Source organism: Protomyctophum parallelum (assembly GCF_964188405.1).
Source record: "Protomyctophum parallelum genome assembly, chromosome: 9".
Classification (NCBI taxonomy): Eukaryota; Metazoa; Chordata; class Actinopteri; order Myctophiformes; family Myctophidae; genus Protomyctophum; species Protomyctophum parallelum.
In genome coordinates this window covers 52,643,715-52,661,471 of record NC_139706.1, presented here as the reverse complement: position 1 = coordinate 52,661,471, position 17,757 = coordinate 52,643,715, and the positions used below count along the sequence as shown (strand labels likewise).

Below are 17,757 nucleotides of genomic sequence, written 5' to 3'. Positions count from 1 at the left end.
GTCATAGACTACAGGAGGAAGAAAACAGTCATTCCACCCCTGTTCATTAATGGGGACTGTGTGGAGAGGGTGTCCTCTTGCCGGTTTCTGGGAGTCCACATGGAGGAGGGCTTGACCTGGAGCACGAACACCTCTGAGCTGCTGAAGAAAGCCCAGCAGAGGCTCTACTTCCTGAGGGTGCTCAGGGGGAACAACATCACACAGAGACTGCTGGTGTCCTTCTATCGGTGCTCCATAGAGAGCATACTAACGTACTGCATATGTGTGTGGTACACCAGCTGTACAGTGGCGCAGAGGAAAAAGCTCCAGGGGGTCATAAATACGGCACAGAAGATCGTTGGCTGCCCTCTCCCCACACTGGAAGAACTACACAGAGACCGCTGTCATAAAAAAACTCTGAACATTATAAAAGACACTTCCCACCCCGCTCACTCACTGTTTGAACTGTTGCCATCAGGCAGACGGTATAGAGTGATCAAGTCCAAGACCAACAGATTCAGTAACAGTTTCTATCCCACAGCGGTAGTTGCACTAAATGCTGCTAAAAAATGATCTGTTGCTGCGACACTTTTTAGTTTCTATTATCTATTATCTATTACCTTCTATTACTATTTATTATCTTAAGTACAATAAGGGTTTGTTGTACAAAGCTACACAGCTGTACACAGCTGAAAATGACATGCTTGTGCATTAGGGCTGCTGGGGTTGTGCAATAACAAGAAGTCATGTGTTTTTGTTTTATCTTGTACAGTATGTTTTGTGATATGATGCACTGATTGGTTGGCACTTTTAATTTTGTTGTACACGTTGCAATGACAAATAAAGATCTATCTATCTATCTATCTATTAACATCCTATATAAGGTTAATATGTGACCATTAACATCCTATATAAGGTTAATATGTGACCATTAACACCCTATATAAGGTTAATATGTGACCATTAACATCCTATATAAGGTTAATATGTGACCATTAACATCCTATATAAGGTTAATATGTGACCATTAACATCCTATATAAGGTTAATATGTGACCATTAACACCATATATAAGGTTAATATGTGACCATTAACATCCTATATAAGATAAATATGTGACCATTAACACCCTATATAAGGTTAATATGTGACCATTAACACCCTATATAAGGTTAATATGTGACCATTAACATCCTATATAAGGTTAAAATGTGACCATTAACATCCTATATAAGGTTAATATGTGACCATTAACATCCTATATAAGGTTAATATGTGACCATTAACACCCTATATAAGGTTAATATGTGACCATTAACACCCTATATAAGGTTAATATGTGACCATTAACACCCTATATAAGGTTAATATGTGACCATTGACATCATATATAAGGTTAATATGTGACCATTAACATCCTATATAAGGTTAATATGTGACCATTAACATCCTATATAAGGTTAATATGTGACCATTAACATCCTATATAAGGTTAATATGTGACCATTAACATCCTATATAAGGTTAATATGTGACCATTAACACCCTATATAAGGTTAATATGTGACCATTAACACCATATATAAGGTTAATATGTGACCATTAACACCCTATATAAGGTTAATATGTGACCATTAACACCCTATATAAGGTTAATATGTGACCATTAACATCCTTTATAAGGTTAATATGTGACCATTAACACCCTATATAAGGTTAATATGTGACCATTAACATCCTATATAAGGTTAATATGTAACCATTAGCATCATATATAAGGTTAATATGTGACCATTAACATCCTATATAAGGTTAATATGTGACCATTAACACCCTATATAAGGTTAATATGTGACCATTAACACCCTATATAAGGTTAATATGTGACCATTAACATCCTATATAAGGTTAATATGTGACCATTAACACCATATATAAGGTTAATATGTGACCATTAACATCCTATATAAGGTTAATATGTGACCATTAACACCCTATATAAGGTTAATATGTGACCATTAACACCATATATAAGGTTAATATGTGACCATTAACATCCTATATAAGGTTAATATGTGACCATTAACATCCTATATAAGGTTAATATGTGACCATTAACATCCTATATAAGGTTAATATGTGACCATTAACATCCTATATAAGTTAAATATGTGACCATTAACACCCTATATAAGGTTAACATGTGACCATTAACATCCTATATAAGGTTAATATGTGACCATTAACACCCTATATAAGGTTAATATGTGACCATTAACATCCTTTATAAGGTTAATATGTGACCATTAACATCCTATATAAGGTTAATATGTGACCATTAACATCCTATATAAGGTTAATATGTGACCATTAACACCCTATATAAGGTTAATATGTGACCATTAACACCCTATATAAGGTTAATATGTGACCATTAACACCCAATATAAGGTTAATATGTGACCATTAACACCCTATATAAGGTTAATATGTGACCATTAACACCCTATATAAGGTTAATATGTGACCATTAACATCCTATATAAGGTTAATATGTAACCATTAGCATCCTATATAAGGTTAATATGTGACCATTAACACCCTATATAAGGTTAATATGTGACCATTAACATCCTATATAAGGTTAATATGTGACCATTAACACCCTATATAAGGTTAATATGTGACCATTAACACCCTATATAAGGTTAATATGTGACCATTAACACCCTATATAAGGTTAATATGTGACCATTAACACCCTATATAAGGTTAATATGTGACCATTAACACCCTATATAAGGTTAATATGTGACCATTAACACCCTATATAAGGTTAATATGTGACCATTAACATTAACACCCTATATAAGGTTAATATGTGACCATTAACACCCTATATAAGGTTAATATGTGACCATTAACATCCTATATAAGGTTAATATGTGACCATTAACATCCTATATAAGGTTAATATGTGACCATTAACATCCTATATAAGGTTAATATGTGACCATTAACATCCTATATAAGGTTAATATGTGACCATTAACACCCTATATAAGGTTAATATGTGACCATTAACATCCTATATAAGGTTAATATGTGACCATTAACACCCTATATAAGGTTAATATGTGACCATTAACACCCTATATAAGGTTAATATGTGACCATTAACACCCTATATAAGGTTAATATGTGACCATTAACACCCTATATAAGGTTAATATGTGACCATTAACACCCTATATAAGGTTAATATGTGACCATTAACACCCTATATAAGGTTAATATGTGACCATTAACACCCTATATAAGGTTAATATGTGACCATTAACACCCTATATAAGGTCCATATATCATATATAAGGCTAACATGTTAAAATGTCGTCATGCTTTAAGTAGCATGTGACGTGTCAGACTAGGGGGGTCATGATATCAGATATCAGTCATAATTTCATAATTGTGCACCCCTAAAAAAAAACACTCCTTGAGCTATAAACGGCCACATAACCGTCATCACAAATCAGCACATTTTGGGAAAGTGGCTATGGTTGTTTTTATGTGCAAAACGAATGCTTGGAATGGATTCAGAATCATGAAAACCCCCTAGTTTGACATGTCACATGCTACTTAAAGCATGATGAAATATTATATAGGATGTTAATGGTCTATCGGAGAAGTTAAGGCACCCCATATGATGAAAACATGAATACAACATGTTATTCTTTAGTGATGGATGTGAGCGACGTTGTTTTGTTATATTGTATCATTAATGCTACATTGTTTTGTTACATTGTATCATTAATGCTACATTGTGTTACATTGTATAATTAATGCTACAATGTGTTACATTGTATCATTGGCCAGAATGAGGTGAATGATGATGTACAGTATGATGATGATAAGAGCGCCCCTCACTTCACACAGGTGTGATTTTTATATGAATTGTTGTGTTGTGTGTTGGCATGCATGTATGTTAAGGACTGTCATTACGGGGCTTGGCCAAGAGGGGGCAGCAGAACACCAGACTAGGACAAGGCACTGTAGCCAGTAGGAAGCATATATTATATAGCAGTGATTTTCAATAATTTTCATTTCAAGGACCCCCAGTTTGACATGCATTAGTCTACGGACCCCCATTTAATGGCATTTCTATCTCTGGGTCCCCCAATTTATACAATGTCAATTTAACTTGTTGAACAAAATATCAAACAATGAACTGTACAAACAAACAGGGAGCCGGAGCATTACCAAGGACATTACACACAGACGCCTGAGATGGCTATAGGACATATAGGACAGGCATCACAAAGGTGGCTTTAAGATGGACACCACCAGGAAAAATAAAACCTGGGAGGCCCAAGACCACCTGGCGCAGAACTGTGACGCAGGAGCTGGAACAGATGAACCTGTCCTGGGGAGAGGTGCAACATGCTGCCAGGGATCGAATGAAATGGAGAGTGCTCATTGAAGCCTTATGTCCCATTGGGGACGAAGAGGAGTAAGTAAGTAAGTAATTTAACTTGTTGAGAGTGTACAAATGGAACAAAATCAATCAATCAATAAATCAATCAGATGTATTGTCACTTCCACGCCTGCAGGGCATACCGTTCTCCACAACTTCACATTTTAAAACAATAGACACATTTAAAGGAGGCAAAGCCTTTTATAAAAACATTAAAAGATAAAAACATTGTTTGGAGAAAGTGCTGATGCATTCAAAGTGCTGTTCATCTCTCAGGATGTTGGTTTTGGGGGGCAGTGTGTGGAGAGCATTCAGTGACCTGATGGTTTGCTGGAAGAAACCGTTGGACAACAGTTGCTCCTAGGCTATTTACTCAGACACTATGATGTAAAATTCTCCATTCATGGGAATTTAATGTGTGTGTAGGACAAAGTCTGTGGACACACAGCAAAAGCTGGATATAAAGTAGCATGATGTCTATCATGTATACGGTTGAAAAAGATATTGCTGAAAAAAAGTAAACAATGCCTACTAGACACATGACTACTCTTTTTGAGCGACCTGCATCAAACACAAGGTGGATTTGCCACCATACTGCGGCATGCTCATGCTGGACCTCCAAAAGGCTTTTGACACAGTCAATCTGCACTGATTGATAAGCTAAAAAGCAATTGGTTGAGTACATCAGTGAGCTGCATGGAGGCAATGCTACCTGGAGGGGAGAGAGAACAGATCGTGGAGGTGAACGGAACACAGACCTTTCGGTCGATTAGACCTTCATCAGACTTTGTTTTACAGAGATACCCTTTGTAACGTATGCTCTATTGCCCTACGCACCTGTCACCAGCCTGCTGAGGTGTGCATCGGCCTTTTGCTAACAAAACAAACTGGGGGTCCTTGAAATGAAACGATAGCTGGTGTCCCTTTGGGGGTCCTTGAAATGAAACGATAGCTGGTGTCCATTTGGGGGTCCTTGAAATGAAACGATAGCTGGTGTCCCTTTGGGGGTCCTTTGGGGGTCCATTTGGGGGTCCATTTGGGGGTCCATTTGGGGGTCCTTTGGGGGTCCTTTGGGGGTCCATTTGGGAGTCCTTGGGCATGAGAACGTTTGGGGAACCATGCAGTGACCTCAGTAGAAATTGGCGTGTTTCATGATCCTCAGGAACTCCTCCTGGCCGACCGCTCCGTCGTGGTCTCGGTCGGCCAGCTCCATCATCTCCTGGATCTCCTTGTCCGTCACGTGGCCCGCGCCGTGGCCCAGCTCCCTCGCCAGCCTCCGCAGGTCCTCCGAGGAGATCCGTCCCGTTCCGTCGGCGTCCAGCAAGCCGAACGCCCTCCGCGACTCCCCGTCCACGTCCCTGGCGCTCAGCATCGGCGCCGCCAGGCCGAGGAAGGCGTCGAAGTCGACGGAGGCTGTCCGTCGCGACGAGCCCTCCTCGGCGACGACGCCGGCGGCGTCCGCGAGGTCCGTCGCTCGGACCTCGTCGCTCTCCGGAGGCCGCCGGCAGCCCAGCGCCTCCATGGCGAACCTCACCTCCTTGGCCGCTATCGTTCCGCTTCCCTCGCCGTCGAACAGATCGAACGCTTCCCTCACCTCCTGCCTCTGCTCCGCCGTCAGCTCGCGTCTCCGCCCGGGATGCGTCCTTATTTGGGCGGCGGTGGGAGTGGCCTTTTTAGGGCCTGCAGGCGTCGCCATTTCCCCCCCCGACGATAACGACTTCTGGACTATTTCAAGAACAGAAAGTCGAGCCCGAGCACACTGCGATTTATAGCGGGAATAGAGCTTTGAGCACAGTGCAATTTATAGAGTGAATAGAGCTTTGACAGATGGATAATAACCCGTTCACACATAAAGAAAGGATTCGCTACTGAAATTTGTTTTTGAGTCGAGTCGAGGCGACACTTGTGTCATCACTATGATGTCACTATCTGCTATGCCCATATAGAGCGTCACAGTCCCTCCCCCTTTCAGAACAACGAGTGGCCCAGGGAATGAATCGCAATGCATTTTGACCATATAGGCATTTCTTAAATAATTAATTTAAAGACCTTTTAAGCGTCGTACGAAGCCAACTCTTGTCGTGACAAATCATGACAACACACACAATATTTTGGACCAAACAAAGAATTAGAAAGTAGAAAAAAACGGCAGGTTACAACACTTTTTTTGTTGTTTTTCTTCTTTGTAATTATTTGTTTTGTCCAAAATATTGTGTGTGTTGTCATGATTTGTCACGACAAGAGTTGGCTTCGTACGGCGCTTAAAAGGGTATTTAAATGAATACTTTAAGAAATGCCTATGGGAGAAATGCATTGGGATTCATTTCCTGGGCCACTCGTTGTTCTGAAAGGGGGAGGGACTGCAACGCTCTATATGGAGTTCCCCGTCAGTCTTGTCCAAATGTGGCCTTCAGACCTTCAGACCAGCTCAAAGTAAGTATGCCCAAACGATCAGATCTACAAGCTCGCACCGATCAGATCTACAAGCTCGCAACGATCAGATCTACAAGCTCGCAACGATCAGATCTACAAGCTCGCAACGATCAGATCTACAAGCTCACAACGATCAGATCTACAAGCTCGCAACGATCAGATCTACAAGCTCACAACGATCAGATCTTCAAGCTCACAACGATCAGATCTCCGTCCTTTTGATCAATCTCCATCTTGAACGCTGGGCGTTACTAATTGATAGGGACAGGACATGTCGCCCTAAAGACAGGACATGTCGCCCTAAAGTCAGGACATGTCGCCCTAAAGTCAGGACATGTCGCCCTAAAGACAGGACATGTCGCCCTAAAGACAGGACATGTCGCCCCAAAGACAGGACATGTCGCCCCAAAGACAGGACATGTCGCCCCAAAGTCAGGACATGTCGCCCCAAAGTCAGGACATGTCGCCCCAAAGTCAGGACATGTCGCCCTAAAGTCAGGACATGTCGCCCTAAAGTCAGGACATGTCGCCCTAAAGTCAGGACATGTCGCCCTAAAGTCAGGACATGTCGCCCTAAAGTCAGGACATGTCGCCCTAAAGTCAGGACATGTCGCCCTAAAGTCAGGACATGTCGCCCTAAAGTCAGGACATGTCGTCCTAAAGTCAGGACATGTCGCCCTAAAGTCAGGACATGTCGCCCTAAAGTCAGGACATGTCGCCCTAAAGTCAGGACATGTCGCCCTAAAGTCAGGACATGCGTTCCTGGGGGTCAGGACCCCCGGGGACCCCCCGGGGACCCCCCAGGGACCCCCACACGGTAACTCATCTCTCGACGAACTTTCCCAAAAAGAATCACAGTGCAGTACAGTAACTATAACGAGGACTCGTAGTAATAAGAGCTGTTTGGACGTATTTAATAGTTTACAACATAGTTGAACACATTTTAGTTTACAGTATGGTGACATCATCATCATGTGACATCATTAATGAGCAGGACTCAGAGGAATAGATTTGTACATCAAACAACAACAACACAACTTCTAGATGAATCCCGGGTCACTATAGCTGTCTCCCAATTTATGCTGATCTACAAGCTCACAACCTGTCCCATACCCACACACCTGCAGGGCTGGATATGATTTATGTCTGATAATAACATCACAGTTGAAGTGTTTACCACGTTAATGCATGTGAACAACATTAACTCTGACTTTTAACTGCTTTTTGGGGGGGGGAAAGTCTGTAAGTATTTGAACAAAAAATATATATATTCTGAACTTTTCGGAACCACAAGATATGTACGACAGAGCATAGGAGCTGACAGACACAGATAAGGATAAGGAAATGTACCCTCCCCCCCTTTAAAACATGGACATTTAGAATGTACCCCCCCCCCCTTTAAAACATGGACATTTAGAATGTACCCCCCCCCCCCTTTAAAACATGGACATTTAGAATGTACCCCCCCCCCTTTAAAACATGGACATTTAGAATGTACCCCGCCCCCCCCTTTAAAACATGGACATTTAGAATGTACCCCCCCCCCTTTAAAACATGGACATTTAGAATGTACCCCCCCCCCCCTTTAAAACATGGACATTTAGACAGAGCAGTGAATCTTCTTAAACTTTCTTGCGAGGCAGACACGCACTCAGCAGACAGTAGATAGTGTAGCTGACTCCTGTGTACACGCACGCACGGCAGACGCACGCACGCACACACACACACACACACACACACACACACACACACACACACACACACACACACACACACACACACACACACACACACACACACACACACACACAAGGAAAGGTCAGATGAGTTAATTACATGTAGTGTAAGTCAGGGGTCTCCAACCTAGGGGGTCCTCAGTACTATATATATATATATATATTACCTGCTGTAGTGAATGTACTATAGATTACCTGCTGCAGTGACTGCCATGGTGAATTTGTACATCAGAACATCAGTGGTTCCTCCTTTGATGTGAACTGGCAAGCCGTTGTCCTCCTGTAACCGTGGAAACCAAACAATAGACACTCAACAGACTGTGTTACCACGGAAACCAATAATGGCCAATGGTTGACGTTAATGTTTTAAAGTGTTAAAGTTGACATTTTTAAAGCACAGCTCAAGAGATAAATGGTAAATGGTGCATTTGTATAGCGCCTTTATCCACGGCCTTTATTACACCGTATGTTTTACAGTTTATTTGTTGTTAAAATGTTTTACAGTGTAATTTAAGTTAAAATGTTTTACAGTGTAATTGATGTCAAAATGTTTTACAGTGTAATTTATGTTAAATGTTTTACAGTGTAATTGATGTTAAATGTTTTACAGTGTAAATTATGTTAAATGTTTCAGTGTAATTGATGTTAAATGTTTTACAGTTGAATTAATGTTTAAATTTTTTACAGTGGTATTGTTGTTAAAATGTTTTACAGTGTAATTGATGTTAAATGTTTTACAGCGTAATGGATGTTAAATGTTTTACAGTATAATTGTTGTTAAAATGTTTTACAATGGTATTGTTGTTAAAATGTTTTACAGTGTAATTGTTGTTAAAATGTTTTACAGTGGTATTGTTGTTAAAATGTTTTACAGTGCAATTTATGTTAAATGTTTTACAGTGTAATTGTTGCTAAAATGTTTTACAGTGTAATTGATGTTAAATGTTTTACAGTGTAATTGGTGCTAAAATGTTTTACAGTGTACCTGGAATAGTTTCTGGGCTTCGGGGACTTTGTTCCTCAGCTGACGGGCTGATGTGCAGAATGTCCGTCTGGCCAGCAGGGGGAGTTTCTACCACACACACATACACATCAATGATATACTGTAATATACAGTCTGACCAGCAGGGGGAGTTTCTACCAAACACATCAATGATATACTGTAATATACAGTCTGGCCAGCAGGGGGAGTTTCTACCAACACATCAATGATATACTGTAATATACAGTCTGACCAGCAGGGGGAGTTTCTACCAAACACATCAATGAATGGAGCCGTAAGGGTGCATTTGGTTCCATTTGTACACTCTCAGAGTTACAGACCCATAAGGGTCCATTTGGTTCCATTTGTACACTCTCAGAGTCACAGACCCATAAGGGTCCATTTGGTTCCATTTGTACACTCTCAGAGTTACAGACCCATAAGGGTCCATTTGGTTCCATTTGTACACTCTCAGAGTCACAGACCCATAAGGGTCCATTTGGTTCCATTTGTACACTCTCAGAGTCACAGACCCATAAGGGTCCATTTGGTTCCATTTGTACACTCTCAGAGTTACAGACCCATAAGGGTCCATTTGGTTCCATTTGTACACTCTCAGAGTCACAGACCCATAAGGGTCCATTTGGTTCCATTTGTACACTCTCAGAGTTACAGACCCATAAGGGTCCATTTGGTTCCATTTGTACACTCTCAGAGTTACAGACCCGTAAGGGTCCATTTGGTTCCATTTGTACACTCTCAGAGTCACAGACCCGTAAGGGTCCATTTGGTTCCATTTGTACACTCTCAGAGTTACAGACCCGTAAGGGTCCATTTGGTTCCAAACTCTTTCTATGTATGTGATGTATCAAATCTCTCTGGATTAAGAATGTCTGCTAAATGCCAAAATTGTAAATCAATTTTTGCTCATATTGTTAGGAATATCATGTGACACTAATTGCCATCTCTATTCTTTTCCTGAAAACTACAATGATGGCAGCTTATAAAAAAACTACAGTGATGGCATATTATAAAAACTACAGTGATGGCAGCTCCTGTAGGCAGCAACAAAACTTTCACCCACTTCCACAGTGAGTCAACCTGTCATGTGACCGTAGGGGTGAGTTGAGGACGTGACACAGTGTAAAATTAGCTTCACATGAAACCTCAGCTGCCCTGTCTGTCTGTCTGTCTGTCTGTCTGTCTGTCTGTCTGTCTCCGTCCGTGTCTCTCTCTCTGTCCCGGACGGACGGACGGACACAGACAGACAGACAGACAGACAGACAGACAGACAGACAGACAGACAGACAGACAGACAGACAGACAGACAGACAGACAGACATAATTCAAATTGAAGATTGAGGGACAGATTGAGAGAGAGAGAGAGAGAGAGAGAGAGAGAGAGAGAGAGAGAGAGAGAGAGAGAGAGACACCACCTCAAGTTGAACCCAGACAAGACTCTTCCGTAAGTCCTGCTTTATGGGAGCTAACTATCTCCATAGACAACGCCCCTCCCCCTGCTCCGCTCCCTCCACTGGCTCCCGGTCGCTGCCCGGGCGCACAGAATACAAAACTCTGATGCTGGCATTCAAAGCAACCAAAGGTATGGCTCCTCTTCCCATTGCAGTCAGAACTACAGACTCACTCCCAATCTAAACTATGGAATGAACTTCCCATTACAGTCAGAACTACAGACTCACTCCCAATCTAAACTATGGAATGAACTTCCCATTACAGTCAGAACTACAGACTCACTCCCAATCTAAACTATGGAATGAACTTCCCACTGCAGTCAGAACTACAGACTCACTCCCAATCTAAACTATGGAATGAACTTCCCATTACAGTCAGAACTACAGACTCACTCCCAATCTAAACTATGGAATGAACTTCCCATTGCAGTCAGAACTACAGACTCACTCCCAATCTAAACTATGGAATGAACTTCCCACTGCAGTCAGAACTACAGACTCACTCCCAATCTAAACTATGGAATGAACTTCCCATTACAGTCAGAACTACAGACTCACTCCCGATCTAAACTATGGAATGAACTTCCCATTGCAGTCAGAACTACAGACTCACTCCCGATCTAAACTATGGAATGAACTTCCCATTGCAGTCAGAACTACAGACTCACTCCCAATCTAAACTATGGAATGAACTTCCCATTACAGTCAGAACTACAGACTCACTCCCAATCTAAACTATGGAATGAACTTCCCATTACAGTCAGAACTACAGACTCACTCCCAATCTAAACTATGGAATGAACTTCCCATTACAGTCAGAACTACAGACTCACTCCCAATCTAAACTATATGGAATGAACTTCCCACTGCAGTCAGAACTACAGACTCACTCCCAATCTAAACTATGGAATGAACTTCCCATTACAGTCAGAACTACAGACTCACTCCCAATCTAAACTATGGAATGAACTTCCCATTACAGTCAGAACTACAGACTCACTCCCAATCTAAACTATGGAATGAACTTCCCATTACAGTCAGAACTACAGACTCACTCCCAATCTAAACTATGGAATGAACTTCCCATTACAGTCAGAACTACAGACTCACTCCCAATCTAAACTATATGGAATGAACTTCCCATTGCAGTCAGAACTACAGACTCACTCCCAATCTAAACTATGGAATGAACTTCCCATTGCAGTCAGAACTACAGACTCACTCCCAATCTAAACTATGGAATGAACTTCCCATTGCAGTCAGAACTACAGACTCACTCCCAATCTAAACTATGGAATGAACTCCCCATTGCAGTCAGAACTACAGACTCACTCCCAATCTAAACTATGGGATGAACTTCCCATTACAGTCAGAACTACAGACTCACTCCCAATCTAAACTATGGAATGAACTCCCCATTGCAGTCAGAACTACAGACTCACTCCCAATCTAAACTATGGGATGAACTTCCCATTACAGTCAGAACTACAGACTCACTCCGAATCTAAACTATGGAATGAACTCCCCATTGCAGTCAGAACTACAGACTCACTCCCAATCTAAACTATGGAATGAACTTCCCATTGCAGTCAGAACTACAGACTCACTCCCAATCTAAACTATGGAATGAACTTCCCATTGCAGTCAGAACTACAGACTCACTCCCAATCTAAACTATGGAATGAACTTCCCATTGCAGTCAGAACTACAGACTCACTCCCAATCTAAACTATGGAATGAACTTCCCATTACAGTCAGAACTACAGACTCACTCCCAATCTAAACTATGGAATGAACTTCCCATTACAGTCAGAACTACAGACTCACTCCCAATCTAAACTATGGAATGAACTTCCCATTGCAGTCAGAACTACAGACTCACTCCCAATCTAAACTATGGAATGAACTTCCCATTACAGTCAGAACTACAGACTCACTCCCAATCTAAACTATGGAATGAACTTCCCACTGCAGTCAGAACTACAGACTCACTCCCAATCTAAACTATGGAATGAACTTCCCATTACAGTCAGAACTACAGACTCAGTCCCAATCTTCCACCGTAGTCTGAAAACCCACCTCTTCAGACTCCATCTTAGCCCGTAGCCCCTCCCCTAGCCCGTAGCCCCTCCCCTAGCCTCCACGACCTTACAGGCGTATGCAAAGTCTCAACGTATGTAACTTATAGCATTTTATGTGGACATAACACTATATATATATATAATATGTATAATCATAGTTTCATTATATAGATATTCCACTGTTAGGTTCTTAGTTATGATCCTAGATGACTCTCTCTATGTATGTAATGTATCACTATGTGTTGTTCTGCTTACTGTAAATCTTGTCTGATAAATGACTAAATACATTTTGTACATTGCAAAATTGTCTCACTCTGTTTCCCTGCAGACAGACAGACAGACAGACAGACAGACAGACAGACAGACAGACAGACAGACAGACAGAGAGAGAGAGAGAGAGAGAGAGAGAGAGAGAGAGAGAGAGAGAGAGAGAGTGCTAGAGCTTTCAATGCAACAGGAGGTCATTTGAGGCAAAGTGAACAGTGTATGTCAACTGTATATCTCTCTGACACGCACACACACACGCGTGCGCACACACACACACACACACACACACACACACACACACACACACACACACACACACACACACACACACACACACACACACACAGTGAGTACAGTATTCAGACATAGAAACATTACGAACTACTTCAAGCGGTCCAGAGGTCACCAGGGGTCACCAGGGGTCACCAGAGGTCACCAACACGCTGCTACTGTACGTCTCTCGTCGCCGTCCTCAGATGACCCTCGGTGACCCCCAGAACCAAGCAGCAGATCTACAAGCTCCAAAACGCGTGGCTTCGCCCCACGCTGGGAGCTTAGAGATCTGCTTTCACACACACACACACACACACACACACACACACACACACACACACACACACACACACACACACACACACACACACACACACACACACACACACACACACACACACACACACACACACACACACACACACAGTTAGAGAGAGAGAGAGAGAGAGAGAGAGAGAGATAAATAAATCTAAAGCAGAGTATTTACCAGGAGTTGGTTCATGTCTGTAGCTCTGTGTGTCTGTCTGTCTGTCTGTCTCTTCAGGAACTAAAGCAGGTCCCGTACAAGCACACACACACACACACACACACACAGACACACACACACACACACACACACACACACACACACACACACACACACACACAGCACGTACACACGTATCAGAGAGAGGGAGGTGTTCTGAATCTCTGCCAAAACTATGGTCAGCCAAGCAGACCAAACTACTGCGTGTGTGTGTGTGTGTGTGTGTGTGTGTGTGTGTGTGTGTGTGTGTGCGTGCGTGCGTGCATGCGTGTGTGTGTGTGTGTGTGTGTCATTTTCTGGCAGCACATTTAGAGTTTAGTTTTAGTCATTTAGTCTCTTGAACAGTTTATTTAGTTTTAGTCACATTTCACTCACCTGGAATGTCTTAGTGTTTGTCTAGTTTTAGTCGACTCCCTTCTGGCTCCAAAACTATGGAATGAACTTCCCATTACAGTCAGAACTACAGACTCACTCCCAATCTAAACTATGGAATGAACTTCCCATTACAGTCAGAACTACAGACTCACTCCCAATCTAAACTATGGAATGAACTTCCCATTGCAGTCAGAACTACAGACTCACTCCCAATCTAAACTATGGAATGAACTTCCCACACACTTCCCACACAAGCTCATATCGCGCCACCGAGTGGCGCGATACGAGCTTGTAGGTCTGCTATTTTTGAAAAATCGAAGACACTTTTAGAATCTGATCTCAGGTCAGAATGGGTTAATAATTAAACTGTCAGGATGTAATAGACATTTTTAGAATCTGATCTCAGGTCAGAATGGGTTAAAGCGGGAGGTGTTGCACTTTAGAGACCGCAGTCTGTTACCTGAGGATAAGTGCTGTTCTTAAAGTGGGAGGTGTTGCACTTTAGAGACCGCAGTCTCTTACCTGAGGGCAGGGGTGCGAAAAGAGAGCAGGCAGGGTGGGAGGGGTCGGCGATCACGCTTGGTGCGTGTGGTGTAGACAGAGGAGACGGCTGGGAGGTCCAGGCCAATGAATTTAGGTGCCCTTTCCAGCCGTTTCCTCTCTAAGTCGGTGGCGTTTCCACACCACACTGTGACTGAGAAGACGAGGACTCTCTCCACAGTGGCTCTGTAGAAGTGACCCGACGCCTCCCCGGTCACACCCAACTTCTTTAAGAGGCGTAGGAAGCGAAGGCTTTACTCAGGATGTTACTGGTGTTAACTTCCCATTTCAGGGAGCAGCAAATAGTGGTGCCAAGGAATTTAAAACTGTCGACCCTTTGGTCATCGATAACCAGGGAGGGGGGCATAATCTCCTTTTTCCGGAAATTAAAGATTCCTACTTACATGACTGCCTGTCTAAATATGTCCCAAACCTTCCTACCTACATGACTGCCTGTCTAAATATGTCCCAAACCTTCCTACCTACATGACTGCCTGCCTAAATATGTCCCAAACCTTCCTACCTACATGACTGCCTGTCTAAATATGTCCCAAACCTTCCTACCTACATGACTGCCTGCCTAAATATGTCCCAAACCTTCCTACCTACATGACTGCCTGTCTAAATATGTCCCAAACCTTCCTACCTACATGACTGCCTGCCTAAATATGTCCCAAACCTTCCTACCTACATGACTGCCTGTCTAAATATGTCCCAAACCTTCCTACCTACATGACTGCCTGCCTAAATATGTCCCAAACCTTCCTACCTACATGACTGCCTGTCTAAATATGTCCCAAACCTTCCTACCTACATGACTGCCTGTCTAAATATGTCCCAAACCTTCCTACCTACATGACTGCCTGCCTAAATATGTCCCAAACCTTCCTACCTACATGACTGCCTGTCTAAATATGTCCCAAACCTTCCTACCTACATGACTGCCTGCCTAAATATGTCCCAAACCTTCCTACCTACATGACTGCCTGTCTAAATATGTCCCAAACCTTCCTACCTACATGACTGCCTGCCTAAATATGTCCCAAACCTTCCTACCTACATGACTGCCTGTCTAAATATGTCCCAAACCTTCCTACCTACATGACTGCCTGTCTAAATATGTCCCAAACCTTCCTACCTACATGACTGCCTGTCTAAATATGTCCCAAACCTTCCTACCTACATGACTGCCTAAATATGTCCCAAACCTTCCTACCTACATGACTGCCTAAATATGTCCCAAACCTTCCTACCTACATGACTGCCTGCCTAAATATGTCCCAAACCTTCCTACCTACATGACTGTCTGCCTAAATATGTCCCAAACCTTCCTACCTACATGACTGGCTGCCTAAATATGTCCCAAACCTTCCTACCTACATGACTGCCTGCCTAAATATGTCCCAAACCTTCCTACCTACATGACTGTCTGCCTAAATATGTCCCAAACCTTCCTACCTACATGACTGCCTGCCTAAATATGTCCCAAACCTTCCTACCTACATGACTGCCTGCCTAAATATGTCCCAAACCTTCCTACCTACATGACTGCCTGCCTAAATATGTCCCAAACCTTCCTACCTACATGACTGCCTGCCTAAATATGTCCCAAACCTTCCTACCTACATGACTGTCTGCCTAAATATGTCCCAAACCTTCCTACCTACATGACTGCGTGTCTAAATATGTCCCAAACCTTCCTACCTACATAACTGCCTGCCTAAATATGTCCCAAACAGCCCCCTAAGGTCTTCCACTGCTGGCCTGCTCGCTTTGCCTAAGAAATAAATACGGGGAAGCAGCTTTTTGCTTCTACGGGCCGACGGCATGGAACAAGCTCCCACTGTACCTTCGACAGGCAGCCTCTGTAGTTTAACAAACTCCCACTGTACCTTCGACAGGCAGCCTCTGTAGTTTAACAAACTCCCACTGTACCTTCGACAGGCAGCCTCTGTAGTTTAACAAACTCCCACTGTACCTTCGACAGGCAGCCTCTGTAGTTTAACAAACTCCCACTGTACAGTCGACAGGCAGCCTCTGTAGACATTTTTTAAAGCACAGCTCAAGACCCACTTCTACACTCTTGCTTTCAATTTATCTTTTACATTCCTTGTTATTCATGTCTTCATCTGTATTGCATCACTGCTATCATTTGTAATGTTTCATGCTTTTTTTCCTCCATTGTTCTGTAAAGCACTTTGAGCTGCATTTCATGTCATGAAAGGTGCTATACAAATAAAGTGTTTATTATCATCATCATTTAGCTGCTAGGGGGACCCCTGGTGGTCTAAAACAGCAACAGCTGAAGCAAGAGGACCAAAAAAACTGCCTCCCCCTGGCCAGCCGGGGCGCCTGATGGAGGGGAAAGGAACTGGTTGGAATAACGTGTTCCTTCCACGCGCTACGTCCAACCAGGGAAACTCCCCCCTGTCAGGTGTAAAGGAGCAGCTTGGACACTCAGGCATGAAGGAAGCATGAGTTCAAGTCCGTTGCTCTCCCCTTGTGCCCCATATATGGGGACTAGGTTGGTCTCCCCTTGTGCCCCATATATGGGGACTAGGTTGGTCTCCCCTTGTCCCCCATATATGGGGACTAGGTTGGTCTCCCCTTGTCCCCCATAT

The 17,757-nt window shown here is 42.7% G+C and overlaps 2 protein-coding genes across 2 annotated transcripts; both read right to left on the bottom strand.

The window, feature by feature from the left end:
- Positions 1 to 5,580: 5,580 nt before the first annotated feature.
- LOC310864631 (uncharacterized protein) lies at positions 5,581 to 6,147 on the bottom strand (the record flags this gene model as incomplete). Its single annotated transcript, XM_083773319.1, has 1 exon — positions 5,581 to 6,147. One exon carries the CDS (start codon positions 6,145 to 6,147, stop codon positions 5,581 to 5,583), a length of 567 nt encoding a protein of 188 aa, XP_083629445.1.
- A 1,627-nt stretch (positions 6,148 to 7,774) lies between these two features.
- Positions 7,775 to 14,309, bottom strand: cox7a1 (cytochrome c oxidase subunit 7A1). The gene is made up of 5 exons (XM_083773016.1): positions 14,183 to 14,309; positions 9,606 to 9,692; positions 8,816 to 8,900; positions 8,465 to 8,565; positions 7,775 to 8,236 (listed from the first exon to the last, which is right to left on the bottom strand). The coding sequence occupies exons 1-4, from the start codon at positions 14,195 to 14,197 to the stop codon at positions 8,507 to 8,509; spliced, it is 246 nt and encodes an 81-aa protein (XP_083629142.1). The 5' UTR covers positions 14,198 to 14,309; the 3' UTR covers positions 7,775 to 8,236; positions 8,465 to 8,506.
- Between the last annotated feature and the right edge of the window lie 3,448 nt (positions 14,310 to 17,757).